The following is a 17,293-nucleotide window of genomic DNA, read 5'->3' on the forward strand; positions in this document are numbered from 1 at the left end:
GCGTAACGCACCTCCCGCCCCCCCCCCCCCCCCGCCCCCCCCCCCCCGGAGGCGATGGGGGGGGGGGGGGGGGGGGGGGGGGGGGGGGGGGGGCCTGTCCTCTGCGTCTATGTCCCGCCTTTACCAGGTCCTTAGGCCATTAGCATATGTCCCTTCTCATTCTTCCTAGAAGTTCCTAAGTACGGTGTGGCAGGCAGTAGGGGTTTCAGCCTGAGCGTGACGGAAACCAGACCTGCCCCACCAGAGAAAAGGAATGCGGAGGGGCCCATGCCGGCGGCAGCGGAGGGTAGGTTTGGCCCGGGGTGGACTGCATTCCTCTCAGGCCAAATTCTTGCTTGTCTCCCTGCTGCCACCGCGGCCCCAGGCCAAGGCCTCTGGGCAGCCCACAGCCTTGTCCCATCTCCTCCCACTCCTTCGGACCCCCTCTCCCAGGCCTCCCCGCCCACCAGCCCCGCCCCGGCCGCCTCTGCACACCCCACCCACTAGCCTGCCCCCTTCCCGATACCCGGGCATCCACTTCCTGCCCCACCGCCCTGCCCCTCCTCACCTGCCCACAGCTCTCTGCCCCACGCTTCGGCCCTCCCACGTCCTAACGGGCTAGCTCCCGCCCCGCCAAGTGGTGGCTCGGGTGGCTGCCGTCCCTCCCCCGGCCTCGCCCGGCCCGCGGGCCTGGGTTTACTCTGGGTTTGCGCGGCAGGTGCACCTCCCGCAGCTGGGCCGCCGCCCACCTTGTCCCGCAGCTCCTCGATGGTCTTGAAGTAGTGGCTGTAGTCGCGGGCGGGCCCGGGCCCCTGCTTCTGGTACCAGTCGCGGATCTTCACCTCCAGGTCGCCGTTGGCCTCCTCCAGGGCGCGCACCTTGTCCAGGTAGGAGGCCAGGCGGTCGTTGAGGTTCTGCATGGTGAGCTTCTCATTGCCCGCCAGCAGCCCGTCGGACCCGGCCAGGCCGCCGGCAACGCTGCCGCCGTAGCCCCCGCCGTAGCCCCCGCCGTAGCCCCCGGAGGACGAGGACACGAAGCGGGCGGAGGACACAGACACGCCGCGGCCGCCCGAGCCCCCATGGATGCTGGGCGCGCGGAAGGCACCTCCCGCCCCGAGGCGCAGGGAGCCGCCGCCCAGGGCCCCGAAGGACGAGGTGGCGGACGAATGAAGATAGCTGTAGGAAGTCATGGCGAAGTAGGACTCGGACGACACTGGTCAGAGGAGCAGCGGTGGGCGACAGGAGTGGCGAGAGCCTCACCTGGCGCCTTTTATGCCCGGGGCGGGCGGGGGAGGGGGAGGGAGAAGGGGAGAGGTGGGAGGAGATCGGGGCGGATATCTGAGCCCCGAGGAATTTGCAGGCTCCTGGGTGCAAATACGGGCACTGTCCCCATTGGTCAGTTCCTGGTGGCTCTCCCTCCAGCTCTTCCTTGCTGCGGCCCTGCGGGGAACTGCCCCACCCCAGCCCAGTCCGGAGTCCTGGAGCCTCGACTGCACACCTCCTCACCTCCTAGCACACTCCTTCCTTTCTTCACCCCCATCACACACACAGACACCCTCATTCACATTCTGACCCTCCCCTGTGAAGCTGTTAAGATTAACCCAGGCTTGAAACCCCCCAGGAATTAAGTCCTCCTGGGAGTAGACTCCTACACCCTGTCCTCCCTTCAACCCCCCATCCCCTCTGGAATTATGTTCTGAAGCCCCTTCCTGGGAGTCAGAGTTAAACACTTCCCTCCAATACCTTCAGGAGATTCCTACACCCCACTTGGAATTACAACCTCTCAGAGCCTGCCCCTTGGGGATCACCCACACCCTGACTTCCTCTCAGTCCCCCAGAGGAGGGTGATCTGGCCACTGGCCTCCTGAGACAAAGCTGCCCCACCCTGCTGGAGCCATACAAAGCCCTGGGATGACCACAGGCTCCTGAGAACAGCTGCAGGGAGGCTTCTGCAGGCTTCTGCGGCTGGACTGTAAAAGACTTCCAGGTAACGCCAAGCTCAAGCCTGACCCCGCCTGGGGCAGGGCCCCACTGGGGGCCTCTTACCGCCCAGCCCCTCCAGGACAACCCCAACCTCCAGCCCCCAAATCATGCATTCATTCAACACAGATTTACTGAAATTATGATGGGGAATCTGAGCCTGAAGGAGGCAAATAACTTGCCCATGAGACATTTAGCCCCTGCCACCCAGAGACGAAAATGGGATGGGATCCCTCCCTCCTTGTGAGCATCTGGAAGGAGGGTGTAGACTGAATCCTGGAGCCTGACAGGGTCCTGTCCTAGTACCTGGATCAGTGAGTGACTGCTAGGCCCTGCAGGGTGCTCTCAGACAAAGTGAAGAGCTTCAATAAGAAGACGAAGGAGCTTCCCTCTCCGCACACAGGCCCCAGCCTTGCTCTTCACCCCGCTCAACAATTCCACCCAACCTTTCTTCTTTTTTTTGCCCTTGGGAGGGCCAGGCCCCCTGCCAGATACTGCCTGTGCCTCACCCCAGTTCCGGTCCCCAAGGACCTCACCCCTCCCCAGAACTGTCCCCATGGTTCCTTAGGTCAGAGCAGTCACCCAGTCACAAGACAGGGGCCCTAAGCCCTTTTGAGATGGTGTTAGGGAGGTGAGGCAGCAACAGGCCTCAGTTTCCCCCAGTGAAATCTCAGCCCTCCTTTCTGCACATCATTACCTGGGTCACCTGTAGCTAAAGGAAGACTTGTCCCAGCCTCTGACACCAGTCCCCAATAAACTGCCTTCCAGCTACCCACTTATCCAGGAGCGGTGGGGCGGGGGGGCAGGCAGGAAACTGCCCACACACCCCGTAACCCACCAGGAGTAGCCCTGAGCCACTCAGGAAGGCCAGCCTGAGGCTGTTTAAACTAGTGAACCAGATCTGCAAGTGGACCCAAGGTGCCCAAAAGGGAAAGGAGGTGGGCATGACCCAAGGCAGGCCATGAAAGCAGGGTGTGGCTGGGCCTTCACAATGGTTGTAGCCGCCAGGGCTGGTCTGAGGTGAGTCACTCTTTATTTGACCCTGAGAAGGAGGCCTGCTCCTTATGGGCCAGATAGTTGCTACGCACACCAAGCCCCAGCTGGAAACTCTGGTTTTCTGGCCTGATAGGAGGCTTTGGGAAGGGACTTTGTGTTAGGAAACAAAATAACAGAACCAACAATCCCCCCCAGATATTAAGGGGTTGTGAGCTCCTGAACTCCAGAGGACCTTTGGGGCCCAGTGCACACCCCAGGGCCACAGTCCTAGGAACACCTGACTGAGGGTAGTACAGCTTACAGTCTTTGTGGGTCTCATTGGGTCCTCTCGGCAGCCCAACCCATTTCACACAGGACAATACAGAGGCTCCAAGGGGAGCAATGACCGGCCGGGTCCCCATCCAGGAGTGTCAGAGTCTGGCTTCCAGCCTCTCAACCTTCAGCCCCGTGGCCTAGGTTCCTGCGTGTGACAGAGGCTCTGCTTTCCCTTCCGAGGAGGTCCCAGCTCCAGAACAACTCCTTTGGGTCCCATTTCCAAAATCTTATACCAACTCCAAGGGCAGTAAACCCCAGACTGAAATGCAGGTGGAGTCAGGAAGAATCCCCCACTCCCGCTCTCTGGCCAGAACAGTGCCCAGCACCTTCCACCATGAGCTATGTGGCTTCTGACCATTCCTCTGGTACATCAAGAACTCAGGAGAGCATCTGTACAGGCTGCCTTCCCCAGAGATGGAACTGAGGGGTCAGGAAAGGACTGCCCACAACCAGGAGTCTCGGATCCGCTCCTGGCTGCTTGAGGGCAAAACCTGACCGGAGGAGCTCCCTTCCCAAGCTCTGGTCCCCGAGGCGGGGTTCTGTCATCTCCAGGGGAGGTGCACACAGGGTCAGGATTGGGAAGGGAATATTAAAGCATGAAGGGACCCCACAGCAGATCCTGCCCAGCTGCCCCCAGCTCATGTCTGCAGATCCCCAGCATTGTGAGATCCCTGCGGAAAAGGGGGGCTCTGTCCAATAAGATCAGAAACACTGCTTGTTAGAGAGTTACAGTGCATGGTAGCCCAGTGTCTGATACCCTGAGTCATTTGTAAAATAGAGATTAAAATATTAATAATAGTAACAACCTGGTTCATGGGTTGTTTTGAGGGTTAAATGAGGGGCTCATAAGGGTGCCTGACGCATCGTGAGCACTCAAAATATGTTATTATGTAACTGTGGAATAGTAATATCACAATATTTTACAATAATATTATATAATAAATACACATATTTGTTATATTATCATTATAAGCATTATTATATACATATAATAAGTATTCTTTAACTTGGTCCAACCAACATTTATCAACTACACTGGACCATGGAATCTTTTGTCAGGTAACATCTATTAATAATCCATATGTCACAAGAAAAGCTGATCCACTCCAAAGATCAGCTGAGGCTCAGAGAGATTAATAATTTGACCAAGGTCACACAAGTAAGTAGTGGACCCAGGATTCAAGCCCAGATCTTTTTTTTTTTAATCTTTTTTTAAGATTTTATTTATGTATTTGTCAGACAGAGAGAGGGAGAGAGCACAAGCAGGGAGAGCGGCAGACAGAAGGAGAAGCAGGCTCCCCGCGGAGCAAGGAGCCCAATGTGGGACTCGATCCCAGGACCCTGGGATCATGACCTGAGCCAAAGGCAGACGCTTAACCGACTGAGCCACGCTGGTGCCCCTCAAGCCCAGATATTTAATGCCCTAAAGCCACAGCACCAACCAGGAGTGCTGTGTTCCTCTCACAGGATGGAGGTCAGGGTACCTTCCTCCACTGGCCTCATCAAGCTGGGAAAGGCATAGGGTCACCTGTTAAGATCCTAACTTGTCCTCCCTGCTCCAATATACAATTATTTATTTGGTCAGTTGGTGGATCATGCAAGCAAAGCTCTAACTAAATTCAGCCACCGCAGAGGAGGTGGACTCGTGCACATGAACACAACAGAATTCATAAGCTGGAGGAAAGAAGGAAAAGTGTGGAGATTTCATGAACTTGCTTATTGTATAAATCGGTAACCCTTCCCTAGACACCATCCCCTTCTCCAGGGCCCTTCATCAAGGATGCTAAAGGTACTTTCTGACCTGTGCCTCCATTCATCAACCCTGTATCTGTCCCTGTCCCCTATCTACCGGGCATAGTACTAGGTGCTGGGGTACAGACGGATATACAAGTTTTTGCTGCCTCTAAAAAACTAACAGTCCGGCAGGGGACTATAGAGATGTATTAGTTTTGATGAAATGTGTTAGGTTGAATACTCACATTAATTTCCACTCCTTCCTAAAACCCTGTTAAGCTGACAGTTAAGGAATATTGGAGAGAATAAAACAACAGGCAAGAGAAAATTATTAACTCCAACAAAATATTGAAAGCTCAAAAATGGTAACTAACAACAGACTGGAGGAAGCTGAGACCAGAGCTTGGGAGCACAGGGGTAACATAAACAGAATGAGTAATGTCAATATACAGTGACACAAAAATCCCTAAAGAATGAGGTCTTAGATAAAAGTGGCAAGAGGGCAATACATATGATAAATTAATGCTGACATTAATGTACATATGATTATGCACATGAGCACATACGATGTGCATGTGATTATGCATGTGAGCACGTAGGATGTACGTGTGATTATGCACGTGAGCACATAGGATGTACATGATTGTGCACGTAAGCACATACGATGTACATGTGATTATGCACGTGAGCACATACGATGTGCATGTGATTGTGCACGTGAGCACATAGGATGTGCATGTGATTGTGCACGTGAGCACATAGGATGTGCATGTGATTGTGCACGTGAGCACATAGGATGTACATGTGATTGTGCACGTGAGCACATACGGTGTACATGTGATTATGCACGTGAGCACATAGATACGAGAGGAAATGCACCAGCCTGAAGACAAGGGTTTCCTCTGAGAGAAACCGAGTGAAGGCTCGTAGTCAAGGGGAGGCTTGTAGTCGAGGGGAACCCACACTTATCTCTGCTGTTCTAATTTTTACAAGGATGTATTTACATAGAACCTGTTTCATGTTATGTATTAAAAGGTAATATTTTCTTAAGAAACACTGTATGATGGACATTGAGAACCAACTGCATCTGATATAATAATACCTCTTCCTCTCCATCGCTGCACCACTGACATCCTTTTCTCACTCATATACTAGAGAGGAAGCTTTGGAAAGGGGAGCAGATGTGGGGAAAAGAGAGCCCCCAAAGAGCTTTCTAGGCTCCTGCCTCCACCCCTGGGTCCCTTGCACTGGTTTTCCCTCTTCATGAAGCAAGAGGGTAGAAGGGAAGAGATGGCAGAACTTTGCAGGAGGGACTTGGAAAGAGTCTGGGTGCAGGACTGCTCCTCCAGGCCTGATGACGTGGAATGGGGGGGATGCGGTGAGGAGACCCGTGCTCTGGCTCCCCAAGGACCGGAAGTTTTAGGAACATCCAGAGTTGGCCCACCAGCAGGGACATGGGTAGTGCACGTGGACCATGAGGGGGGCGGGTGGCTGGAGCTGGAAGGAAGCAGAGTGTACCCCACACGAGTCTACAGCCAGCAGGCACCTTGTCGGCACACGGGGGCCATTCCTCCGGGGACTTTCTGAAATAACTGGAGGATTTCTAGAGGGGCTGGAGCGAGTCGCAACTATGAGGGCCACCTTTCTAGAACTATTGAGCCAGTAGGCATTTAGGCCTCAAACAGATCAGTAGAATCAAGTGTGTAGGTGCTGGGAATTGGGTCTGCACAGGAGCAAAGTGGGGGACAAAGGGAAAGAGCCTTCATTTCTGCCTAGGAGCATGGACAGATGTTTCATAGAGGGCGCAACCCTTGAGCAAGAGGCTAAAAGACCAGTAGGTGTTTATCAGACAGAGGGGCAAGGGGACAGGGGCCTGGAAAAGTAGCATCACTGGGGCCAGCTTGGGGAACCACTGGTAATTAGGTCTGGTTGGGTTCCGTTGGGGGGAGGGCAGGGATCAGGGAAGGGATGGGAAAGGGGGCTGTCAGCTCAGCCAAGGAGTTGGACTTTATCCAGAAGACAATGGGAAGTTTTTTTTTTTAGATTTTTTTTTTTTAATTTATTTGAGAGAGACAGAGATAGAGAGAGAGCACAAGTGGGGAGGAGAGGGAGACGCAGGCTCCCCACAGAGCAGGGAGCCCGATGCGGGACTCGATCCCAGGACCCTGGGATCATGACCTGAGCCGAAGGCAGACGCTTAACCGACTGAGCCACCCAGGCGCCCGACAATGGGAAGTTATTTTAACCAGAGATGTGATATGGCCAAACCTATACTTTAGAAATTGCTGTGGGTTCCATGTGGTGAAGGGGCTGGTGGGACAGGAGGGTAGACGTGGTCTGGGGTAGGGAGACCAGTTTAGGGTCTGCTGATATAGTCCGCGTTACAGATAAAGAGGGCCTGAATTAAGTCCTAGCAGGGAGCATGGGTTGTAAAAGGACAGAGACAAGAAATACTGGCCACGCTGCGAGGAGCTCAAGACCTTGCTCCAGCCAGGTGCGTGGTGTCATAGGGACCCAAGGCCAGCAGCCCAGATCCAGCTGCCTCTGTGGCAGCTCATCTCGGTCACTTTCCATTGGTGGGAACCCAGGAAAGGTGGGGCAGGGCAGGCCAGGTCAGGATGGCCCCTGGTGTTCCTCTTCAAGCCCCAGGGGAGAAAAACCAGCCTGACAGGAACCAGAGCCAATCCCGGGGGGAGGGGAAGAAGCTCGGAGTCCTAGGGAACTGCCCCTTGTCCGGGCAGTGGGGGAAGGGAGAGGGTCAGCTTCCCCCCAGGTGCCACATTCCACACTCTGGGAAGACCGGGTGTCTCTCCCTCCCACCCTACCCCTCCCGAGAGGGGCTCGGTGTACGTGACCAGGCTCAGGCTTCTCTGCACACAAAGAGGGGTGCCTTTCTCTGCCTCTGCCCTGGCCCCAGGGCTCTCAGGGCCCCATTTGGAGCCCCGTGCCAAGCCTCAGCCCATCCCACCTGGGCTGGGACACTGGGAGGGCCAGACGCAGGACAGACAGAGAGAAAGAAGAATGTCTGGTGTCTGCCCTGATTCCATCTGGATGGTCCTCGGCTCCCTTTCCAGCCAGCTAACTTCCTTCCCACCAGGGAAGCAGTGCTGCCTCCCTCAGGGACAGAGACTCTAGGACTTGGGGCTCTTTCCATTTCAAAACTCATCTGATCCTGTGAATCCCTAGTGAGCTCCTCAGAGCCCACACTACCCTCACCCCCACAAGGCTCCAGTCCAGCAACCGAAATGGTCGTCTTCAAAATCAGGTGTAGCTCCGGGACACTCGCTACCTCAGCAGTTTCACTGAGCACCTACTGTGTACCAGAGGCGACATCCCTGCCCTCCAGGAGGGACCAGGACCTTCCTCAGGCCTGGAGAATCCTCCCTCCTCACCTGCCTCCTGCCTTTCCCTAGATGTCAGGAGCTCTAGCTCCTCTTTAAAGCCCAGCGCTCAGCTTGGGCATCACCTCCTCTGGGACGTCCTTCCTGATGCACTCAGGCTGGGCCAGTTTTTCCCACTATTGCTCCCCACCCCCAACAGCCCCCTGGGCTCTCCACATTAGATGCACAGCCCTGTCTCCCGTCGGAGCTTCCCCACTGCATCTGGCCCCAGGGCTGACACCCTAGTGAATGATTAATGAGTATTTCCTGGGAAGGAGGACAGGAAGAAGCCCTTTTTTTTCATTCAACCAATAATTACGGACCACCCTCTATGTGCCAGGCACCTTTTGATTCTGGGCTTCAGGAACAAAATGGTCAAAAACTCCCTGCCCTCCTGAGCTTTCAATCTGGGTGAGGCAAACACATGGTAATTCTAGCAGGGAGTCGTGCCTGGGGAGGAGCTAATCATCGGGGAAGGGGTGAAGAGCCACTAGTGGAGAGACGCCATCGAGGGAGGGCTGGGAACAGAGGAGGTGGCACATGGACAGAGAGACCTCGAAGAGGCAAAGGAGCCTGCAGGCCCCTGGGGGAGCCAGGCCAAGGGCAAGGCAGAGGCAAGCTCCACGAGGAAGAATGAGCCGGGTGTGTCCCAGGAACGCCAGGCACCCCCTGGCTGGGAGGGGTAGGCCAGGGGAGGGGTGTGCAGGAGAGGAGGCCAGGCCAGAGCACTGCACGAGGAGGGGCTGCAGTCCTGTTCTCAAGGGCTGGGCTTTTTCCTGAGAGCTTTGGTCAGAGCAGCCCTGGGAGCCCTGGGGCTACTCTCTGGAGCTAGATGGGCACAAGGGTGGAAGCTGGAAATCTGATAAGAGACTCTCATAAAGTTAGAGATGCTGAGAGCTCATTCTGGGGCCCTGTGGGAGGGCCTGCGAGTGAGAAGTGGCCTGGGGGGAGTTCTGAAAGCGGAGACTTCTGAACAGGGGGAGCTGGTGGATTCGCCTGGAGCAGAGGGAAGAAGAGGCATCCAGGTGACTCCTAGCTTGAGGCCTGAGCTTGGCATTTGCTTTGCAGTCAGAGAACTGGTCGGCGGGGGGGCCATGGTTTACCTGATCCGCCTCCAGATAGACAGTGGTCACCCCAGGGTCATCGCCAGATCTGGATCATCAAGCAGCCTTCTGTTCTCATTGGGTTCTGCTCACCAAGCACTCACTGTGCCCAAGCCTGGCAGCGCTGACACCCACTGAGGGAGAAGGGAGGACAAAGGCTGTGCCCACCCAGGCCCTGCCCTCACAAGCCCACAGATGGGGGAGGGAATAGGGAGGTGACTTCGGACCTGTGGCTTTCTAAATTTTCAACAAAGCTACACTGAACGGGTATCCCCTTTATAATCGGAGGTGAGGGGTGTTTATATATTTTCAATTCTGACTTGTCCCAGGTTCCACTGGCTTCAAGCTGGCAAGTGGGGCCGGGCAGGCTTGGGGTGGGGATGGTCAGGTTAGCTGAGTTTCTGGAAAAGCTGCTTCTTGGCCAGAGAGGAAGACAGGCAGAGAGGGGGAGGGGCATTCTTGAGAGCAGAGGCAATTCAGAGCTGCTCTAGAGACAGAATGCTGAGCCCCCCCTCTCCTGGCCCCTTCGGGCTCCTCCTGGCTCCAGCCGGGCTGCAGGGTAAACATTCATTAGCAGATACCGCAAAGAATCCCATAACAAGGTAGGCTGCCGGAAGCTGGGAACAAACGCCAGGAGTGCCCAGGTCTGGGGTCTCATGGGTGAGATGCCCTTTACCCAGAGAAAGAACAGCTGGGGCCCCACCCTCTGCCAGGGGCCTGGTATCAGTGGACAGTTGATTGGGAGAGAAAGGGACTACACACCCCAGCCAAGACACACACACACACACACACACACACACACACACACACACACACACGGCCTCACCGGAGGACAAAACCTCACTGGCTCCCGTGGGCACCTCACGGCTATTGCAGGCAGGACCTCTCAGGCCCAGCCGTCACCAAGGTGCCTGAGCACCAGCCTGAGGCCTCCCGCCCGGCCAACACCAGAGAGGCAAAGGGGAAGCAGCTAGGAAGCCCTCCAGTCCTACCAGAGCCCCAGCCCCCCTCCAGCGGAATGTGCTGGAGTTGGGGAGGGGCTACTTCCTCCGCAGGTCTTGTCTGGGATTAGGGCAGGGGCCTGTGGAGACCAGAACATGCAGCGAAGACATCAGTCCGAGCTCAGCAGACGCACAGCGAGGGCCCCTGGCACACAGAAACCAAACAAACGCCTTCACACGGAGAGATCTGTATCTGCGGTTTCTGAAGGAAGGGTTTGAGCTCAGGAAGGGGAGGCGGGGAGGCTTCAGGAACCCAGAACTTGCCAGTTTTGCCAGGCCTGTTTTCCCTTGTCCTTATCCTCCTCCTGACCACTAAGAAACATTAAGCATCTAGGAGGAGCCTAGCGAGATGAATCAGACGAACTCCCACCCTTGTAGGTTGTGAGGGTAGAAACCTCCTCACCCAGAGGTTTTCACGGGTGGCCGGCAGAGCCCTCAGCGCGGCGGCGGACCCCCCACACTCACACACACGTGCAGTCACTTAGACACGCGCGCTCGCACACACACCGCACACCCTCACATACCCTCCACACTCACAGGTGCGTGTTCACATGCTCACACGTACACTCACACGCTTACTCACACCCACACGTGCACACGCACTCGCCCAGAGCAGCTCCGCCCTCACTGGTGTTACCCACACTGCTTCCGGTAGGATCTTTGCTTAAGCTGAACGTCCCCCTCTTTTAAAGCTCACGAGCTGGCTCTTTAGCCCAACTCCATCCATCTGTAGATCAGAAAACTGAGACAGGGGCGGATGCTCCACCTGCCCCAGGGCACACAGCTGGTTTCCTGCTGAACCGAGCCCCACAGGCAGGTGTCCTGGATCCAGGCTGTTGGCCCCTAGGGGAAGATCTGTGCTTTCAGGAGAGTAAGGTAAACACCACAGGCTCCTGACAAGAGCAGGTGGCAGGCCAGGGTCAGAAGAGGGATGCAAATCAGAGGGCTGCTGGAGCTCAGGGAAGGACAGCACCCGCAGTGAGGCCTGGGGTGAGCAGGGAGGGCCTCCTGGAGGAGGAGGGCTCTGAGCAGAGCCCGGGGTGAACCACCATAAGCAGTGAAGGGAGTGAGGACACACAGGTGGCCGATGGGCGGAAAGTCCCAGGAGCAAAGGATCTTGAAAAAACAGTCCGTGGTCCGTATCTACTGAGTCCTTACTATAGGCCTGACTCCCTAAGTGCATGACTTGCACATCAAAGCTCCTATGCTGTAGACACTGGGGCCAATAGCAACCTCCCCATTTCACTGACTAGGAAACTGAGGGCAACTGGTTTAAGCTTAAAGTTTGGTAAGTGGCAGAGCTGAGATTTTAACCCAGGAGGTCTGGCCCTGTGCCTCATGGTCTAACCTCTGTGCCAAAGAAGGATCAGGGCAGTAGAGGCTGCCAAGCTGGCCAGACTCAAACAAGGAAGGGCCTTGCAGACCAGGCCACTGGATTTCTTCTTCTTCTTTTTTTTTTTTCCCTGCAAAAGCAACAATGGCTTTTGAGTCAAAAGGTGACCCACGCAAAGTGGCAGATGAGTCAGACAGCCCGGCTGCAGGATGCCCTGAAGCTGGGAACACAGGGCTATTGTCGCAGCTGGGCGTCCCAACAACCCCTTCATTCCTTCCCTCTGCCGCCCCCCCTAATCCAAGCCTTATCACCTCAAGACCTAACAACAGCGGCGCCTCCCTCAGAGCTGATCTCCAGTGCCTCTCCCAGTACCAGGCTCTTCCGTCTCCAGCCAGCTTCGATCAAGTCACTCGGCCCACGAACTTGCAGTGGCCACCTGCTCACAGCAGTGACTCCCCGCCTGTGGTCCTTAGACCCCCTGCATCAACATCACATGAGGAGCTTATTTAAAATGCTGATGCCTGGGTGCCCTCCCCCCAGGGTTACTGAATCAAATCTCTGGGGGTGAGCCTACATTTTTAATAAGTCCGCATCGTCTCTGTGCTCATGGTTCTGAGGCTCACTGCAGCTTGAGAATCACTGGCATCAGAATGAGATTCATCGAACCCCCGTGTTGGAACCATGTAGGAGGTGTGGGAGAGACACAAAGATAAATCAGCCGCAAGAGCCTAGCTGTGGCCAGCTTACCTGCCAGCACGGGAAGGCTATGCATAGCCAAAACCCAGGGTGGGAAGTAAGAGATCCAATTCCAGGCCCAGCTTTGCTGCTTTCTATCTGGGTGACCTTGGGCTCAGGTGAACAAAGCCTCACCTTGTCCAGCTGCCAAATTGTCGAGAACGAGAACCGTAAGGGTCTGAGATTTACTCTTTTTGGCAAGCTAACGAGTTAGCCTGCCACAGTTTTATGGATGCTGGCAAACCAGAGATTCCTGGGTCAGAGACAAAGGAAATGATTATTCAAGGCACAGCAAGCAGTTAAAGTTTCAGGTTTGCATTGATTCCTCTCACCCTGTCCATCAAAGACTATGGGGTATTGCAAAGCTTGACCCAGCTGGGTGCTCCATATGCAATGGGTTTTGAATTACAGCTGAGAAACTCTAAGCTTTGGGAAACCAAATCTTTTATAATGAGCAGCAAGCAAACCTGTGTGGTCTTTGCTCCAACGGGAAGCATCATCACTATTATACAGAACAGGAAAAAATAACCTGCCTCTGCTCAAGTGGGAGATGTTATTTCTACCCTCCAAGGCAGTTGACTCCTAAAAAATCCTTGAAAAGACAGACCACATCGAAAGCCATTCAGCACCTCTGGTTGCAAGATGTGCAGAATACATGCAACAGATCCGTGGATAATTGTCTCCCAACATAAATGGGAATTCATCTTGCATGGAGCTTATAAGCTGTAAACCAGATCACATAAGTGAAAGACACCCAGCATATGAGAGATAATTAAGGAGGAGATAAGACAAGGAGGCGAATAACCAGAGTCAAAGATGGAAAGTGATAAGCAGGGAGCCTTTCACAACAGACCTTGTGGAAATGACAACAGGGAAAATATTTGCAACCTATATCATGGGCCAAGGACCAATATCCTTAACACATATGAAGAGTTCCTACAGATAATTGAATAATAGATCGATAACCCAGGAGGGAGAAAAAGAGCAAAGAATATAGGCAAACAGTTCCTAGAAAAGAATATGCAAATTGCATTTAGATATATGAAAATGTTCAGCCTCACAGTAAGAGAAATGTAAATTTAGACTATCATAAAATCTCATTTTTTACAGGTGTCAGATTGGCAAGGATGAAAAGGGTTGATATCTTACTGTTTGTTGAGAACAACAGACTCCCACACGTTGTTGGTAGAGGTAAAATCAGGATAAACTGTGCGAACAGTGATTGCCAATATCTATCAAGATCTTAAATCTAATTCTTTGTCCTATCAACCTCTCTTACAGGTATTTTATCTTTCTGGTGTAGTTTTGCACACATGCAAAAGGACATCATGTGCTAGGATATTCATTGCCGCGTTATTCGTAGTAGCAAAAGAGTGAAAACACCTAAATATCCATTATATGATACCTTTGGTACAGCAGGATACTGTGCAACCTTCAGAAAGAACGTGTCCAGAGGACTGGTAAGAAAGAGCGATGTGCATCATTGGCTACGCCTTATACGTGTGCTCCCGGGGAGAACATAGACACGACCAGGTTTGTAAATGCAGGGATATCTTTAGAAAGATGCACAAGAAAGTGACGCACAGGCTGCTGCTTGGAGCCGGAGCTGGAAGACTGGATTCACAGGAGGTAAGAAGACGACCATTTTGTTGTAGATCCTTTGTCCTTTTACAATTTCGTACTCTATTGGGCGTGTATTACCTCTTCCCCAAACTATGCATAAAATATACTTGTAAAAAAAAAAAAACTTGAATGTTTGGATCTGCCAAAAATTTGGAGGGGCTGGAATCCCAGGTCTGCACCTCACACGGCCTCAAGCCTACAGCCCCTCTGGATCTCAGTGGCTGCTGATGGCCTCCGCTCAGAGCCACGCCCGGGGAAGCATCATTTACTCCTCCATTCGCTCATCTGGCCAGGCTTGTGCTCTGAGCCGGACCTGTGCCGGGTGCAGAACACAGAGATGAGAGACCCAGGCCCAGTGCCCACCAGCTCCCCGATAGTGGCCAAGGGGGAGGTGGGTAGGAGAGATCTGTACAAACAACTACAAGGCAGAGGCTAAGGGGCATCGTGTGGCAGATTAAGGTTAATGAGTGACCACGTAGTGAGACAGGGACAAGCTTGGCCTTTGAAACGAGCCACACCTTGATTTGGGAGCTACTCCTTAGCCCGGCCCAGTTACTGAATCTCCCCAAGTTTCAGTTTCCTCCCCTATAAAATGAGGCCTGGGTTTAATTCATGGATCCACTATTTATTTTAAAGCCGTGGCACTTACCTACCTCTCAGAGCCTCAGCTCCCTCATCTCCGAAGTGGAGCCGGTAAGATCAGTCTCAGAGGGTTTGTTGGGGAGAAATCAAAACCGTCTGTCAAGAACAGTGCCCGGGGGACGCGTGGGTGGCTCCAACGGGAAGTCGGTTAAGCGGCTGCCTTTGGCTCAGGTCATGATCCCGGGGTTCTGAGATCGAGTCCCGCACTGGGATCCTCGCTCAGCAGAGAGCTTGCTTCTCCCTCTGCCTCTGCCTGCCGCTGGCCCTGCCTGTGCTCTCTCTCTCTCTCTGACAAGTAAATAAATAAAATCTTAAAAAAAAAAAAACAGTGTCCGGCACACAGTAAGCCTTCAAGAGTCGATAGCCCTTACCCCCAGTAGGAGGATTGAAGGTGATGTGTCCATCATCCTGGCACTGGACGGCCACTCAGCAGGCACGGGCTATCATAAAAGATCCCGTGGAAGCCACTCACTGCTTCCATGCTTGGTGGAGAGGAGGCAAGGGGAAGGCAGCCTTCCCAAGAGCTGAGGCTTCGAGGCTGAGTAGTGGGGAAGGGGGTAGGGGGCTCCTGGAACGGGCTGGGCCTAACCGGTGAGCAGATGTGGGGAGTTCAGGAGCAGGGAACCGTTCAGAGTGGCTGGGGAGTCAAGCTGGAGGAAGGAATCGGAAGCTGGAGGCTGGCATAGACCACGGAGGGGAAACAAGCCCAGATCAGCCATTCGGAGCAGGAAGGGAGGAGGGGAGAGGAGAGGAGGGGAGGGTGATACTGATTCTGAGGAAGTCTGCAGTGGGAGTCACATGGGTGGGAGGGGGCAGGACTAAATGGAGGACACCCCTGGGAAACAATTACAAGGGTATTCTGGCCACCATACCCGAAAAGAGCAGCTCTAAGTCCTGAAGGAACAGTCCCGCCCCAGCCCCACCATCCCTCAGGGGACTAGTCTGCCTCATCACCCCGGAGGCCAACTGGGTTCATTTAGACATGGAGTGGGCACTGGCCTTTCAGCTTCCCCAGGCTGTTCCCCCAAACCACACCTTCCTGCAACCACACACCAGGAGCTGGCTGATGTTGCCTCCGTCCTCAGGCCCTGGCCTCTGCTCAGGTTGTCCCCTCCTCCTGCAGCGTCCTCTCCCTCGGCCCTCACATGTCTAAGCCCCACCCCACCTGCAGTGCCACCAGCGGTTGGCAGAATAATGACCCTCCAGAGATGCATGTCCCCAGAACACCCAAACACGCACCTTATATGGCAAAAAGGGACTCTGTAGATGGGATGAAGTTAAGGGTCTTGTGATGGAGAGATTATCCTGGATTATCTGAGTGAGCTCAGTGTAATCGCCAGGGTCCTCATAAGAGGGAGGCAAGGTGGTCAAGGTCAGAGAGAGGAGATGGGACCATGGAAACAGGGCAGAACGATGCACTTTGAAGGAGGAAGGGGCCACGAGCCAAGGCATGCAGCAGCCTCTAAGAGCTGGAAAGGCAAGGAAACAGACTCTCCCCTAGAACCTCCAGAAGAAACATGGTTCTGCGGACACCTTGACTTTGGCCCATAAGACCCATTTCAGACTTTTGACCTCTACAACGATAAGACACCAAGTTGGTGTCGTTTTAAGCCACTGAGTTTGTGGCAACCTGTAACAGCAACAAAAGGAAGCTTCTTCCTTAAAGCCACTGTGTTCCCCGGCCCTGCCCCGCCCAGCTCCTTCCCTCCTCCAGGCCTGTCCGGTGCTTTGTCTCTCCTGGGACTGTTCTCTTCCCACCTGGTGAGCTTAGTTGGCTCTTATTTCCTCTAGCCAGTGAGCAACTTGAGGGCAGGGTCTGGCTTATTCATCTTATGTCCTCATCATCCTGATCATTCTCCCGGGTCCTTCCAGATACATTCCCCTCCCTTCTGTGCCCTGCTCTGATGAAGGAAGGCTGATCAGCCAATGGGAGGCAGCTGCAGGTGGTGGGGGGTATCAGTTAAGCGCCCTGGGCAGCCCTCCCCACCACCACCCTCACCAGCTACCAACACACCGCTCCTTCACCTGTCCCTTCAGCCTCCTGCTGCTCATCCCACTCCCCTTCCCACCCTCCACGCCCCAGGTTTAGGCCCATCCCTGCTCCCGTTCACACTTCCAAAACTTGTTCTTTCTCTAAAGTCCTTTCAGTTGATGCTGAGAGTCCACAGTATCCTGCAGAACCCCTGACCCAGGCAGGTGTGGCTAAAGTCTGCTGCAACGGGCCTGACGCAGGTGTGGACACTGTCTCGGTCTGTCTGTCTTAGATGGGGACCCTCTGGGGGCTGGGAGAGGCCCACAGAGCATTCTCCTCCAGCCCCAGCCACAGGGGCAAGAAGAAAGGCCTCAGCAAGGGTGGAGAGCTGGAGAGAGCAGGGAGCTGGGGGAGGAAAGCGTCCTGAACCTCACGCTCAGCGGGAGACCCCCCTCGCCACACAGGCCCACCCTGAGAAGCCCCAGACCAGATTTCTCCTC

The 17,293-nt window shown here is 54.4% G+C and overlaps 2 protein-coding genes across 2 annotated transcripts in view; one reads left to right on the forward strand and one right to left on the reverse strand.

Moving 5' to 3' along the window:
* The window catches only part of KRT19 (keratin 19), a 4,610-nt gene extending 3,399 nt beyond the window's left edge, over window positions 1-1,211 (reverse strand). Inside the window, exon 1 of the mRNA XM_021681823.1 lies at window positions 729-1,211. Within this exon, the coding sequence (XP_021537498.1) occupies window positions 729-1,169 (441 nt within the window). The 5' untranslated portion in view covers window positions 1,170-1,211. The remainder of the gene's footprint in view (window positions 1-728) is intronic.
* The window catches only part of LOC110573273 (signal transducer and activator of transcription 5B), an 871,639-nt gene that overhangs the window by 267,536 nt on the left and 586,810 nt on the right, over window positions 1-17,293 (forward strand). The gene's annotated exons all lie outside the window — the stretch shown is intronic.

This window comes from Neomonachus schauinslandi, chromosome 15 (genome assembly GCF_002201575.2).
Source record: "Neomonachus schauinslandi chromosome 15, ASM220157v2, whole genome shotgun sequence".
NCBI classification, from domain to species: Eukaryota; Metazoa; Chordata; class Mammalia; order Carnivora; family Phocidae; genus Neomonachus; species Neomonachus schauinslandi.